Here is a 15,974-nt window from a genome sequence, read left to right as displayed (position 1 = left end):
ACAATGAGAAGCCTGTGTACCGCAATGAAGAGTAACCCCCTCTTGCCACAGCTGGAGAAGGCCCTTGTGCAGGATCGAAGACCCAGCACAGATGAAAAAGAGAAGACACTGCAGCTTCTATCATCCTCCCTCCAGGGCAAGCCAGTCCTCTTATGAGGACACTCGAGCAGTTCACGGAGAGGCTCACATCGAAGACAACTAAGGCCTCTAGCTAATAGCCAGCACCAACATGCCAGCCATGTGCACAAGCCTGGAAACAGATCAAGCCTTCAGACAACTTGCAGCCCCAGCCAACATCCTGACGTAACCTTTAAAGAGACCTTGAGCCAGTAGCACCTTGGTCAACCATTCCCACATCCTTGACCCACAGAAACTATGAGATAATAAATGCCTGTTGTTGTTTCAAGCTGTTAAGTTTTAGGTAATTTCCTCCCAGCAACAAATAATGAATACTTGATAGGTATTTGAACTTGTAGTCCATTAAAAAAATGCCCTTTGTTGCTTTTTCAATCTTCTGTTTAATTGGAAAGCAAGCTCCATAAGGGCAGGAACTTCCTTCTCCTGCTCACTCCATAGTTTCCTGCTGCTAGAACAGAGTGTGATATGTTGAAGACATCTCATAAATGTGTGTTGAGTATGGTTGCGCATGCATGCTTAGCCGCTTCAGTTGTGTCCAGCTCTTTGTGATCCCATGGACTTAGCCCTCCAGGCTCCTCTGTCCATGGAATTCTCCAGGCAAGAATACTGGAGTGGGTTGCCATTTCCTCCTCCGGGGGATTTTCCCTACCCAGGGATTGCACCTGCATTACTTATGTCTCCTGCATTGGCAGGCAGGTTCTTTACCATTCGTGCCACCTGGGAAGCCCAAATATGGTTGAGAATCTGCCAAACCTCCCCTAATCCCAAAGAGCAGAGACCTGAAAACTTTAAGTCCCACCCAAGCTTGGGGACTAGAGGGTTTCAAATGAGGTGGGATGCCATCAAGGCTTCGAGAAAACAATTTAGAGGAGTATGTCAGTCTCTAAGGGGTCCATGGCAAGATCCTACTGGTCTTGAAGCCAAATCTACTCAAAGCCTTGACTTGGGTCACTGAATCCATTTCTCTGCAGGAGGGCGATGGGGTAGTCCTTCTCAGGCTCCCAGAAGCCACTCAGTAACCAAGACTAAGGGCCAAATCATCCTTGTGTCTGATGCACAAACAGCTCCACTGACCCGGATCACCCAGGTCCCATGTTAAAACAGCCCATGTCTTCTGCTCAACCTGAGACTCTCAGACGTTAGGACTGTGCAGCAAGCAGTCTTTCCTGGGGGCGACGTCAGAGCCGACAAGGACGGGTTATTTTTCACCGAACTCCACTTGGAAGAAATTCAGCCTAGAGGTGGGGAGTAGTGTGGGTGTCCCTGGCTGAGCCAGGAGCACTGGAGGGGCATGCTCCCCTAACGACACCACCACCTCCTCCCTCCTCGGAGTTCCAGTCAGGATGGAAGGAAAAAAAAAAAAAAGGTATTTCAGACAAGCATTGCGCCAGCCCTGGAAAACTCAATAAAGTCTTCATGCGTAAAAGAGGTGTGCCAAAGGCTGGTCATTTGACGTCAGGATGGGCGATGAAAGGTTCTGCTAATTCCCAGAGATGCAGACACAAATTCGAGGGGATGGAGGAGCCTCTAGTGAGTGGTGGTGTCATTAAGGCGTAGGTAAAGAGCATGTGTCGCGTCCACACAGGGAGCCAGACTCGCATTTCCTTTCCAAAAGAGAGCTCTTGGTACAGGCCCAGCAACACAGAACGTCTGCACGACCAGAATGAAAATAGGCATCCATTGGATTTCTTCCCCCTTCTTCTCAAGCTGACTGGAAGAGCCTAACAAGACACGTGGCTGGAAAATTCCACTGGCTCCTGGGTTTAGCCTTGCCCTGCTCTGCCTCATCAACTCTCCAGACAGGTCCCAAAGCTGCTGATGCCTCATCTTTTCCAAACGGGGAGGAGCCTTGGTCCCAGGCTCACACTTTGGTCCTCGGCTCCTCCATCCACGTTCATCTCCTTGGTGAGCACATCTAGTCCGTGGCTGTAAGTGCCAGCTGTAGGCTGGTACTCCCAGTTCGCTATTTCCAGCCCAGGCCTTTCTCACAAACTCGACTCCAACACCCACCACCCCTCCCACATCTCTGCTGGGCTGTCTAGTAGACATCGGAAGCTGAGTCCCAGACAAAGCTCCTGACCTTCCCCCAAACAAGCCTCCCACAGCCTTACCCTCACTGCATCTTTCCACTGGTTCAGGTCAACACTTGGAAGTCATCCCCAACTCTTGTCTCTCACCCCACGGGCATCAGAAAATACTGTTAACTCTGGTTCAGAACATGCTCTAATCCTACTGCGTGTCAACCACCAGCTCTCACCCATCAGCGCTCCCCACTCTGCCCCTAGCCCACTGTAGCCTCTTCCCAACACAGAAGCCAGAGGGAAACTTTCAAAACTGAAATCAGGGAATTCCCTGACAGTCCAGCAGTTAGGATTCTGTGCTCTCACTTCAAAGGGCCTGGGTTCAATCCCTGGTCAGAGAACTAAGAGCCTACAAGCTGCATGGTGTGGCCAAAAAATTACAAAATAAAAACCGAAATCAGACCATGACACTTTTCTGCTCAAAAACCTTCCAGTGCCCACCCCCCAAATCAAAGTCAAAGATCTATAATGGTACAAAGTCTTGCACGATCGTCACTTCCCCTGCTCCCTCTACTCCAGCCACGGACATCAGCTCCCAGTGGGTCTCGTGCATCAACTACTTGTCAGGTGTGCTATGAGCATCCAGAGATGATGAGCTATCCAGTTAGTGGAGGAGGCAGGCAGACAGATAAAGCCTGACTGGCTACATACGTGGCACCCGTGACATGCCAGACACTGGCCTGAGCAGTACGAACACATTCGGTCTCTTCTCAACGCATCTGCCACCATCCGGTACAACTATGTCCCCTCTTACAGATAAAAGAGGTGAGGCACAAAGGGGTCAGACACCTGCCTACAGTCTTGGTGGGAGCTGAGGGGGTACCAGCATGGCACTGTGGTCTGTCTCAGGGGCCAGCTCTCTTATGATGCACTATTCCGCCAGCACCAAGCACTAATGAGGCACAGATGTGTGTCAAAGCAGCACCTCCAGCAGAGGGCACTCGGGAAGAGAGAGGGTGGACAGGGGAGGTTTTTGAGAGCAGAGTACAGGGGACGAGCTGGCATTCACCAGGCAGAGGTCCTGGGAGGCCTTTCTGGTAGCAAGAGGAAGGGAGGCAGGGCTGAGAGGCTTCAACCAGCTTGGCAAGTCAGAGCCCCCAGAAGCAGGTCTAGGGGCAGAATGCAGGTCTCAAGAAAGACCCAGGGAAAGCCATGCATGAAAGGCAGGGGCCTGTTAGTGGAAGGTCTAGTAAGTCAGCCTCAAAATATGTAATTGGTCCTAGATGTCAATGTTTCCCAACCCTGAACATTTACAGAGTACTGTCCTGTGCTGTGCTGTGCTAAGTCGCTTCAGTTATGTTCGACTCTTTGAGACTCTATGGGCTGTAACCCGCCAGGCTCCTCTGTTCATGGGAGTCTCCAGGCAAGAATACTGGTGTGGGCTGTCATGTCCTCCTCCAGGGGATCTTCCTGACCCAGGGATCCACATCTCTTACATCTCCCGCCTTGGCAGGTGGGTTCTTAACCACTTAGGGCCACTTGGGAAGCCCAAATACTGTCCTAAGAGATGTGAAAATTACCATTGTCTACTACCTCCTTCACTTTCGCTTTTCACTTTCATGCACTGGAGAAGGAAATGGCAACCCACTCCAGTGTTCTTGCCTGGAGAATCCCAGGGACAGGGGAGCCTAGTAGGCTGCCGTCTGTGGGGTCGCACAGAGTCGGACATGACTGAAGCGACTCAGCAGCAGCAGCAGCAGCAGCAACTACCTCCTTCATGGATCACTGCTGTGTTGTAGAAAAGGGGCTTGGGTAACTCAATGAAGCTATGAGCCATGCCACGAAGGGCCACCCAAGACGGATGGGTCACAGTGTAGAGCTCTGATAAAACATGGTCCACTGGAGGAGTGAATGGCAAACCACTCCAGTATTCTTGCCAGGAGAACTCCATGAACTATATGCAAACTCCGGGAGATAGTGAGGACAGTGGAGACTGGTATGCTGTAGGCCAGAGGGTCGCAAAGAGTTGGACACAACTGGCGACTGAACAAAACCAACAAATGTCTGCTATTCAAACAACAGGAGATAATGAGCACCCCTAAGTGCGAAGCTGTAGACTCCAAGTACCATTTCCCAGTAAAAGAAACCAGGGCTCCTTGGAGACATGATGAACTCTAGGTGTAGGGCAGGAAACATACAAGATGAGCCCAGAACATCACATCAGACAACATGATGGCTACCAGCAGCCAGTGGGGTCCTCTCAAGGGCTCAGAAGCCAACCTGAGGGGCTCCCACAGGCCAACAATGAAACCATGGAGCACCACTGCATCAAAATGCCCCACATTTAAGTCCATGCATTAAAACTCTAATTGATTACTACAGTTGGAGGATGCCTATGAACCAGTTAGGTACTTTGAAAACACACAAATACAAGAAAAGAATCAAGCACTCCCTATATGAACTTTTCTATGAGGTAACCAAACAGTAGAGAGAGGAATACCAGACCACCTGACCTGCTTCTTGAGAAATCTGTATGCAAGTCAAGAAGCAACAGTTAGAACTGGATATGGGACAACAGACTGGTTCCAAATTGGGAAAGGAGTGCGTCAAGGTTGTATATTGTCACCCTGCTGCTTTAATATATGCAGAGTATATCACGTAAAATGCCAGGCTGGATGTATCACAAGCTGGAATCAAGATTTCCGGGAGAAATATAATAACCTCAGATACACAGGCAGAAAGCAAAGAAGAACTAAAGAGCCCCTTGATGAAAGTAAAAGAGGAGAGTGAAAAAATTGGCTTAAAACTCAACATTCAGAAAACAAAGATCATGGCACCCATCCAATCATTTCATGGCAAACAGATGGGAAAACAGAGGAAACAGTGAGAGACTTTATTTTTCTGGGCTCCAAAATCACTGCAGATGGTGATTGCAGCCATGTAATTAAAAGACTCTTGCTTCTTGGAAGAAAAGCTATGACCAACCTAGGCAGCATATTAAAAAGCAGACATTACAAAGGTCCATTTAGTCAAAGCTATGGTTTTCCCAGTGGTCATATATGGATGTAAGAGTTGGACTATACAGAAAGCTGAGCACTGAAGGATTGATGCTTTTGAACTGTGGTGTTGGAGAAGACTCTAGAGAGTCCCTTGGACAGCAAGGAGATCCAACCAGTCCATCCTAAAGGAGATCAATCCCAAATATTCATTGGAAGGACTGATGCTGATGCTGAAGCTCCAATACTTTGGTCACCTGATGTGAAGAACCAACTCATTGGAAAAGGCCCTGATGCTGGGAAAGACTGAAGGCAGGAGGAGAAGGGGACAACAGAGGATGAGATGGTTGGATGGCATCACCGACTCAATGGAATGAGTTTGAGTAAGCTCCGGGAGTTGGTGATGGACAGGGAAGCCTGGCGTACTGCAGTCCATGGGGTTGCAAAGAGCCAGACACGACTGAGCGACTGAACTGAACTGACTGAACCAAACAGTAATGGAAAGGAAGCATTTTTCAGTGAGCAAAGGAAGAAGGAATAATAGAATGTTGCTATGTCACAACCTTAATTAATCAATAGATTTGAATACTGAATATCAATGGCTACTGCCATCTCAAAAAGACACCAGATATTATAAGCTCCCTAGCAGAAGAACATGAAACCACTTATGAAGTCAGCCCCCAACCCCTGCCAGATTGAAATTGAATCTGACCAAATTTCTGAAGTCAGTGAGCAACTTACAAGAAATACAGAGGAACCTATCAAATGACACATGGGGGTGAGAACACAACACTCAGACCATGGGACGCCCTAGGAGGTGGTTATAAACTGTGAAGAGATGCATTTGCAAATAGCATGAGAAAATCAGAAATTTGACCACTGATGAGTATTTGATGATAGTAAAGAATTATTACTTTTTAGCTGTGCTAATGGTACTGTGGTTTTTTTGGCTAAAGAGCCCTCATCGTTTAGTGACACATACTGACATGTTCATGGATGAAACGACAGAAATGAGATCAGCTGCAAAATGCCACAGGGTGGGGGCTGCGGGGAGGATGTGGGTGAAACAAGATTGGCCTTGAGACTGTAACTGTTAAAGCAGGTGAAGGGTGCATGGGGGTTCATTATACTATTCTGTAGACTTCTTCTTTTTATAGCTTGAAATTTTCCATAATAAAAAGTTATGAAAATACTTGGCCCCATCCCCAGAGATTTAAATTAATGAGTCTGGGCTTCAGCTCAGGCACTGATTATTTTTTTAAGGCTCCCCAGGTGTTTCTACTGCTCAGTTGAGGTTGGGAACTATTGCACTCACTGGCATGGAGACCAGGACAGAGGCTGTGGAGGGAAGGGAGCTAGGCTGGGAGAGGTCAAGGCACCACGCACATGGTTCTTGATCTGGCTGGTAAAGAATGATGAGAGGGAGGGGTCAAGGACAATGCAAAGATTTCACATGCGGGTGATGGTGGGGTCACTGGAATAGGGAACGTGTCAGGGCTAGTAGTATGGGGGACCTGGGGGAAGGTGCTGAGTTAGTTTTAGGTGTTGACTTTGAGGGGCCCATGTGACTGTCAGTGAGATATTCAGTGGACAGTTTGGCCAGTGGGTCTAGAGATCCACACTGAGACCCTAAAGCAGACACACAAACTTGGGCCCCCTCATTCTGGCCCCCAAACCAAGCCAGAGGTCAGGATGGCTGCAGCCAACGATGGCATTGGGGCCTCTAGGAAACAACAGCATCTCCACACCCTGCCTTGGAAAGGGGGGCCCGGATGACCCCATGCCTTTCACGACTGACCATAATTCATCCTCCATCTCCCTACTCCTTGTCCACTTTCCTTGGATAGACTCCCTAGGCCCAGGGTGAGGTGCCCTAACCTCCTGAGCACGTGCCAAGGAACTCCTGCATGTTCATATGTCCTGTTCGAAAAGCTCACGCAGATCAGTCAACATTTGTTTTTAGTTGTTTGGTTTTTTTCAATCGAAGTATAGGCGATTTACAATGTTTCAGAGAAGAGAAATGATTCTGTTATATATACACTCACATACACATTCTTTTTCAGATTCTTTTTAATTATAGGTTATATGTGCTATATAGTAGGTCTTTGTTGTTTATCTGTTTTTACAGTAGTATGTATCTGATAATCCCAAATTCCCAGTTAATCTCTGGTCACTGGAACAGGGATCATGTCAGGGCTGGTAGTTCCGGGGACCTGGGGAAAGATGCTGGTGGTGGTTTAGTCACTAAGTTGTGTCTGACCCTTTCATGACCCCATAAACTGTAGCCCACCAGGCTTCTCTGTCCATGGGATTTTTCAGACAAGAATGATGGAGTGGGTTGACATTTCCTTCTCCAGAGGATCTTCCCGACCCAAGGATCGAGCCCCCATCTCCTGCACTGCAGGTGGATTCTTTACAGACTGAGCCACCGGGGAAGAAACTATATACAGTAGTATGTATCTGCTAATCCCAAACTCCCAATTTATCCCTTCCCCGCCTTTCCCATTTGATAACCGCCAAGTTTGTTTGGATGTGAGAGTTGGACTGTGGAGAAGGCTGAGCGCCGAAGATTTGATGCTTTTGAACTGTGGTGTTGGAGAAGACGCTTGAGAGTCCCTTGGACTGCAAGGAGATCCAACCAGTCCATTCTGAAGGAGATCAGCCCTGGGATTTCTTTGGAAGGAATGATGCTAAAGCTGAAACTCCAGTACTTTGGCCACCTCATGCAAAGAGTCCACTCATTGGAAAAGACTCTGATGCTGGGAGGGGTTGGGGGCGGGAGAAGGGGACGACAGTGGATGAGATGGCTGGATGGCACCACTGACTCGATGGACGTGAGTCTGAGTGAACTCCAGGAGTTAGTGATGGACGGGGAGGCCTGGCATGCTGCAATTCATGGGGTCGCAAGGAGTCAGACACCACTGAGCGACTGAACTGAAGTTTGTTTTCTATGTCCATGAGTATACTTCTGTTTTGTAAATAAGTTCATTCATATCTTTTTTTTCCTTTTAGATTCCACATATAAGGGGTATTATATGGTATTTGTCTTTCTCTGACTTTCTTCACTTAGCACGATAATCTCTAGGTCCATCCCTGTGGCTGCACATGGCATTACTGCCTTCTTTTTAATGGCTAATATAGCATTTGTTGAACAAATGAGTGACCAGTACATCTGAAGGAAGACCCCATGGTGGCAGTCGTGTCTGGGTATGCCAGCAGACAGTGCAGCCAGCAGCTGACAGATCGCTTTGAAATAGTCAACACATGTTCCTCCCACAAATATTGAGTGCTGTATGGGCCAGGCCTAGTGCCAGGCAGGAGTGAACTGCAAGCCCAGGGTCCTGGCCCCAGGGAGCTGTGAACAAGCAGATGGTAAACAAGTGTACAGACAAACATAGTGGGTGATGACCTGGAGACAAGTCTGCATTCTCAAAGTCTGCACTGGCAGCTTCTTAAGTGACAAGGTTATTCTTCATCCATCTAAGTCACAAGGTCTTTATCTTTTCCCCTGGATGAAAACCATCGCTGATCACAGAGAACCAAAAGCTCCCAACTCAGGAGCAGAGACTTACCACTGAGTCCAGGAACTGAATGTAAGACTCTAGCCCAGGTCTGGTTTCGCAGAACTGCCGGAAAAGCAGCCTCCCGATTGGCTGTTTGTCACATAAACTACAGTAATCTCGGTCTGGAGAAAAGAAAAGAAGAATACGGTGAGACCCAGAGAAGGCCAGGCAGAGCCATCAACCCGTGTCTGGATCCTCATCCCAGGACCTCTTACTCATCTCCAGGCTCTGCAGACTCAGAGGGTCAAGGTCAGGGTAGAAAAGGGGGCCAGTTAATACCTCGCCTCTACTCTCCATCCACTCCCTGTTCAATGCCCTGAATTCTGTGTGAAGATGCTAGCAGTTCCTGGCACTATGATTGAGTCCCTAGCTGGCTGATTAGCATGTCACATTCCTTGGTTACAGTGACTGGATAAGGGTGCCGAGCATGCACCCCAAGCCACTAAAACCCACATGAGCCACAGATGTTGCCTGGGCACACTAAGCCTCTTTCCCTCTGGTGCTGGGGTACATGGGTGTGAGGCCAGGGTCTGCTGCAGAGATCTTGATACTGTACAACGAGCTGCTGTGAGGATGACGTTCACATGAAGAGGTCAGAGCTGGGAAAATTATGAGTAGGTGCTCTAGTGAAGTCATGAATCTGGGTCACACTATGCCTGCAACCTGCAGCCCAAACCACATCTGAAAAGCTTATTTATGAGCACTGCTTAGGACAATTTGAAAAACTTTTAAAACGACTTATAATTCAAAACATTCTAATGAACTCAGTTTAAAAAAAAAATAGCTATTTGCCCAACTGAAGCAAAGCCCAGTCTTAGAGTGCTTCACATTGTGAAAACCCTGCATTTTCCAGCTAAGGAGCTAGAGGCACAGAGGCAGGAAGTGACCAGTCTTCAGCTATTGAGTAGCCAAGAGAATTCTGAAGAAGAAAGACAGTGTAAGACTCAAAGCCAGAGGCCTGGAGACCAGGGTTCTAGTCAGTGACTTGCTGTGTGACTGCAAGCAACACATCTAGCATCTCTGGGCTTTAGTCTTCCTCTGTAAAATGAAGATGCTCATTGGAGGGAAGATGGGAGGGTCCCTTCTGGCTCTTTCTGCAATGACTCTGCAAGAGGCTTTCTCTGGCCAGAAAGATGCTCCAAGGTCTTGCTGAGACACCTTGCCTTGGATCCCCTAGAGCACTGAAAGTGAGCCCCTTGATTCTACAGCTGCAAGAGGAAAAGTCAGGTGACTCTGTAGAGAAAGCAGGAAGAGAGTGAGGTAGACCTCGTCAGGAGAGCTATCCAGGAGAAAGGAAAGACTAGATCCTTGCCAAGTGCAGAGGAGGAACCAGGACAATCATCCCTTTAGAGGGGGTTTCCCTGGTTAATATGAAACACAACAAGACGATGGGAAGAAAACCATCACACCCACTCACTTTCATACCCAAAGAGTTTATCCACAGGAGGTACAGCCATTACTTGCAGGGAGATCTGTGGCTGTGAGTAAGGGCTCTGAAGCTAAACCCAGGTTCACATCCCAGCCTCACGATTCACTGCCTGTGTGCCCTGGGGCAGATGACCTGACACTTTATCCCTCAGTTTCCTCATCTGTAAACTGGGAACGATAATCACACCTATCTCCTAGGACCAGCATGCTGCTGCTGCTGCTGCTAAGTTGCTTCAGTTCAGTTCAGCTGCTCAGTCGTGTCCCACTCTTTGTGACCCCATGAATCGCAGCACGCCAGGCCTCCCTGTCCATCACCAACTCCCGGAGTTCACTCAGACTCACATCCATCGAGTCAGTGATGCCATCCAGCCATCTCATCATCTGTCATCCCCTTCTCCTTCTGCCCCCAATCCCTCCCAGCATCAGAGTCTTTTCCAATGAGTGGACTCTTTGCATGAGGTGGCCAAAGTACTGGAGTTTCAGCTTTAACATCATTCCTTCCAAAGAAACCCCAGGGCTGATCTCCTTCAGAATGGACTGGTTGGATCTCCTTGCAGTCCAAGGGACTCTCAAGAGTCTTCTCCAACTCCACAGTTCAAAAGCATCAATTCTTCAGTGCTCAGCCTTCTTCACAGTCCAACTCTCACATCCATACATGAGCACTGGAAAAACCATAGCCTTGACTAGACGGACCTTTGTTGGCAATGTCTCTGCTTTTCAATATGCTGTCTAGGTTGGTCATAACTTTCCTTCCAAGGAGTAAGCGTCTTTTAATTTCATGGCTGCAGTCACCATCTGCAGTGATTTTGGAGCCCCCAAAAATAAAGTCTGGCACTGTTTCCACTGTTTCCCCATCTATTTCCCATGAAGTGATGGGACCAGATGCCATGATCTTCGTTTTCTGAATGTTGAGCTTTAAGCCAACTTTTTCACTCTCCTCTTTCACTTTCATCAAGAGGCTTTTTAGCTCCTCTTCACTTTCTGCCATAAGGGTGGTATCATCTGCATATCTGAGGTTATTGATATTTCTCCCAGCAATCTTGATTCCAGCTTGTGCTTCTTCCAACCCAGCGTTTCTCATGATGTACTCTGCATATAAGTTAAATAAGCAGGCTTCAGTCGTGTCCAACTCTGTGCGACCCCATAGATGGCAGCCCACTAGGCTCCTCTGTCCTCGGGATTCTCCAGGCAAGAATTCTCCCTTCCTTTGTGGAACCTCCTTCCCCGAGTCTGTAAAACTCCAGCCCATGGTTCTCAGGGAATGACTTCAGGGAGCTTCAGGGAGGAGCACAGGACTCGGTCCAAGCCAATCTGAGTCCTGTATCAGGGCACATGACCCAGGGGGCCTTGGAAGTCCTTCCAGGGATTTTGCTAGAACTTCCAGAAAAGAAACACGTACCCCTCTGGGATGACAAGGTCTTACGAATAGTCAGTCAGGAGCCAACACAACTGTCTTTCCCACCAGGCAGCGAGAGCCCACAGAGAGTGAAGCCAACACAGGAGAAAGAGTTGAGTAAGAAAGAGAAGCCTGGAGCTGCAAATATCATGGGAGACCCCAAAGGCAACTGACTGAGGCCTGCTCTCCACCTGCACCCTTATCCACCTATTGCTTAAGCCAGTGTTCTTGGGTTTTTGTCTCCTGGGTCAGGAAGATCCCCTGGAGAAGGAAATGGCAACCCATTCTAGTATTCTCGCCTGAACAGGGGAGCCTGGAGAGCTACATAGTACATGGGGTCACAAAAGAGTTGGACACAACTTAGCAACTAAACAACAAAAAAACAAAAGAGCAAGTGACTAGGGCTGGTGAGTTTTCTCACCCACTTCTCCTTTCCTGGGTAAACTGCCTGAGGGTAAGAACTTTCTGAAGGAAGCTACTGGCTCTTGGGGCTTTCCTGGTGGCTCAGACAGTAAAGAATCTGCCTGCAATGCGGGAGACCTAAGTTCCATCCCTGGGTTGGGAAAATCCCCTGGAGAAGGAACTGGCGACCCACTCCAGTATCCTTGCCTGCAGAATTACATAGAGAGAGGAGCCTGGTGGGCCACAGTTCATGGGGTTGCAAACAATCAGACACGACTGACACTTTCACTACACCAGTTCTCAGTATACCATGTTCAGAAGGCACTTACAACCTTCCCATTCTCTCTTGAGTACATACGTTGATGAACATAGATGAGACATCTTGCAAGTCTCCCCCTGGGCCCCTCCTCAAGTGGTTTGGGGGCTGAAACTAGCCTTGAATTGTTGCCTCACTCAGCCTACCTTTCCATGCACAGATGGTTTGGGAATAGCCACTCCAACAACATTTAACCCACCTTGGTGTGTGGCAGGATCGGAGAGCGTAAGGGTGGGGGGAATGGGACACGATCCCAGACCTCAGGGATCTTGGATTCCGTTGGAAAGGTGGAGTGTGTTTGGGTGAGCAGACAAGATCCCAAGTGACAGTAATAAAATGTCAGGTCATCATCAGTGACAGGAGGGAGTCTGGGTTGGAGTCTGGTCACCCTGTAGGTGACTGGTCTGGGGCCTGCACCTGTTAACACCATGCCCTGCGGACACAGCCTGCATTCTCACTGCCTCCCTCTCAGCCTGATCCCCCAACGGGAGAAAATAAACTTTCCCGTCCTTGCCCGATCAGCCGAGCTTCCCCAGCACCAGCACAGAACAAAGTAAATTACCTCATGTCAAGCTCCATTTTATTCAGTTATGGCAGGGAGCGCCCCCATCGCTGATGCGATTCGAGCGAGAGGCCCTCCCCATCTCCGAAAGCAATTATGAGATTTCATGCACCACACTGCGATTCCTCAAGGGTTCATCTGACAGGGTTTTCTCTCTCCATATGGCGTGTGCTGTCAGTATGGAAACAAGGATGCTGTAAACTCATAGCACAGTAAACACCATGTGATTCCAACACAAGCTGTCAGCACCTTAGTTCTGACTATGCCTCTCCCAGCTGTACAGAGAATCCCAGGCAAGAAAGCCATGTGCCGGGAGCCCAGGAAGAAAGAAGAAGATTAGCAAGCATCTACTGGGATGTTTCCTTAACTTGAAATAAAGATAAACAGACCTGTCCTCTGAGGAAGTGCAACCACCACTAAGATTGAAGGGCAAAGGCTGCAGTTCCTTTAGAGACAGAGAAGGAGGCCACAAAACAAAGAATAGGAATCTGAGGGTTGATCGAGGCGACAGGAAGAGGTGTGGATCAAAGTTCTTAATGCGTCAAGAGAAAGTCCAAGGGGCAGGTCACTTCCAGAAAGTCAGAGGAGACTGCAGTTTAAGGCACAGGTTGCTCTGTGATATCGATAGATCTTCTGAGCGGATCCTTCCTAGTCAGTTTCTGTGGAAGCTGGGCATGTTGTAGAAATGCCCACAGCCCTTCTCCCAAGGGTGTCCTAGGGGGGTTTGGTGGGGAGGAGTTCCCCGCACAGAAGGGCAGGGATCTCTCTGGCCTCTGAATCTCTTTCTTAGACTGGGAGGCCCTGGAATGCTGGGCACACAGGCAGGCACACACCAGCTTTTCTGAACATGAAAATTCTGCTTTTGGCTACATTGCTCATTGATCTTTCCCTCCAAGACAGAAAGAGCCTGTTGTTATGTAAGATATGATGGGCATCGGGCTCCCGGCCCCCAAAGTATTCAACAATCATCTAATCATTCCAGCCTATTCTTTGGGTCCTTCCTTCATTCAACAAACTCTCTTCCAAGTTTTCCTGCTTTATGATACCAGAAGGTTCCTTCAATTTTCATATACTCTTTTTTTTTTTTTTTTTTTTCATATACTCTTATTGAACTGAACACCCGGTGGGGGTGGATGGTGTGGATGAGTGGATGGGAGGAGACACACCTCATACCCACTGGCGGGTTAATGATCCAGAAGCAGGCTTGGGGTTAACAGCTGGCCATCAGCTAAGACCAAGATTAGGGGTGTGGTCTTCGTGATGTGACATTTGACCTTGGCTGTTGTAGCATTGGTCTCGTGGACATAGAAAATTGAAGCAGGGTCCAGAAAGCCCATTCTAAGCTCTGAACTTATAGTGCCCTAGGTCAAGGGGCAGACTGCACCAGGGAGGGCTGAGGCCCACCAGCACACAGGAGGGTGGGGGGTGGGGGATGTGCTGGAAAGGCAGGCTGGGTTCAGACAGGAAAGAGCTGGATGCCAAGGCCAAGGAGACTGGATGGATCCCCCATCCCGCGGAAGCCTCAGTGATTCTAATGAGCACAAATGAATTCAAGTGCAATGCATGGGAAGGTGGACAAAAATGGGGAGGGAGCAGCGAGTCCGAGACATTTACGGAAGAGGTCGCTGGTTTGGGAGCCATTCCCACCCGTGGTTCAAGCCCTGGCCTTTGGGCAGGGAGGGTGCAGCCTGTGCGGTTGCGAGATCCTACTTTGGTGAGAAGCCCAACTGAACTGACTTTAAGGAAACCACATGTGTCGTTTGTTTCTTCAAGGGCTTGACACCTCCCAAGCATGCCCATAGCTGGCCGGGGAAGACAGGGGTGCCGCTCCGTCCTGCAGCACACTGAATTCCTGCCAAAGGGGCCTCGGACAGAACCACTGTCCTCTTAGCAAGTTCACAGACCCTGGCTGAGCCCCTTCTGGGCACTGCATACTGGAGCCTGTCAGGGCACCCCTTAAAGGAGGCTCCCCTCCCCCAGGCTTTGTCTTTGTTCGAGCAGTTTGCTTACCTGCCCTGCTGAGGCAGGACGGAGGGAAGATCACAAGTAGGGCTGGTCACTGCTCAGCTGTGAACAAAGCTGCAGGGCATGGCTATGGGAAACATCCCAGCTGAGGGGCACACACATAGCTCTACTGACTTGGTGAGTTTCAGGGGTGGTGCCCATGGGAGGGCTCACTGGAGCATGGGAATGAGAGGGACAGGGGTTGCCCAAGGCAGTGCCAATAGTTAAGCACAGGAGAGAGGCTGAGTGCTGGGGAAGGAGGAGGTCAAAGTCAGAGAAACACGGCCAGAGGCTAGGAGGAGGCACAGGGAGAAGCCACACTGCATGGCTAAGACAAGCGTGTTATGGCAAAAATGCAGGGCTAGGTCTGCGACCACTGCAGGGAACTTTCAAGAATGGCTTAAAGTACATGGAGGTTCCTCCAAAAATGAATATGATCCAGGAATTCCACTGCTGGCTATTTATCCAAAAAAATTAAAATCAGTATTTCAAAGAGGAATTTGAATTTCCATGTTCATTTCAACAGTATTCAGAAGAGCCAAGATGCGGAAGTTAAAGAGGTTAGGTAACTTGTTTGAAGGTTCCTGAGTCCCAGGAGGTATAATCAAAAGATGTCTAAATTTCGGGGTGGTGGTGGTGGTGGTTTAGTTGCTAAGTCATATCCAACACTTTGTGACTGCATGGACTATGGCCCATCAGGCTCCTCTGTCCATGGGATTTACCAGGCTAGAATACTGGAGTGGGTTGCCCCTGGGATTGATACTGTATCTCCTGTGTCTCCTGCACTGGCAGGCAGACTCTGTACCACTGAGCCACCAGGGGAGCCTGTTGTTGTTCTTGCTGTTGTGGTTCAGTCGCTCAGTCGTGTCTGACTCTTAGCGACCCCATGGACTGCAGCACACCAGGATTCCCTGTCCTTCACCATCCCCTGGAGCTTGCTCAAACTCATGTTCATTGAGTTGGTGATGCCATCAAACCATCTCATCCTCTGTTGTTCCCTTCTCCTCCTGCCTTCAATCTTTCCCAGCATCAGGGTCTTTTCCAATGAGCTGGTTCTTCACATCAGGTGGCCAAAGTATTGGAGCTTCAGTGTTGGCATCAGTCCTTCCAATGAATACTCCAGATTGATTTCCTTTAGGACTGACTTT

The 15,974-nt window shown here is 48.9% G+C and overlaps 1 protein-coding gene across 2 annotated transcripts in view; it reads right to left on the bottom strand.

Annotated features, from left to right (window-relative positions):
• Positions 1-15,974, bottom strand: part of GRK5 (G protein-coupled receptor kinase 5) — a 232,351-nt gene that overhangs the window by 62,951 nt on the left and 153,426 nt on the right. For both annotated transcript variants that reach the window (XM_069567275.1, XM_069567276.1), the window contains exon 3: positions 8,728-8,840. In XM_069567275.1, the coding sequence (XP_069423376.1) occupies positions 8,728-8,840 (113 nt within the window). The remainder of the gene's footprint in view (positions 1-8,727; positions 8,841-15,974) is intronic.

The sequence above is a fragment of the Ovis canadensis genome, chromosome 22 (genome assembly GCF_042477335.2).
Source record: "Ovis canadensis isolate MfBH-ARS-UI-01 breed Bighorn chromosome 22, ARS-UI_OviCan_v2, whole genome shotgun sequence".
NCBI classification, from domain to species: Eukaryota; Metazoa; Chordata; class Mammalia; order Artiodactyla; family Bovidae; genus Ovis; species Ovis canadensis.
Note: the sequence above shows the minus strand (reverse complement) of the source record. Positions and strands in the feature narration are given on the sequence as shown.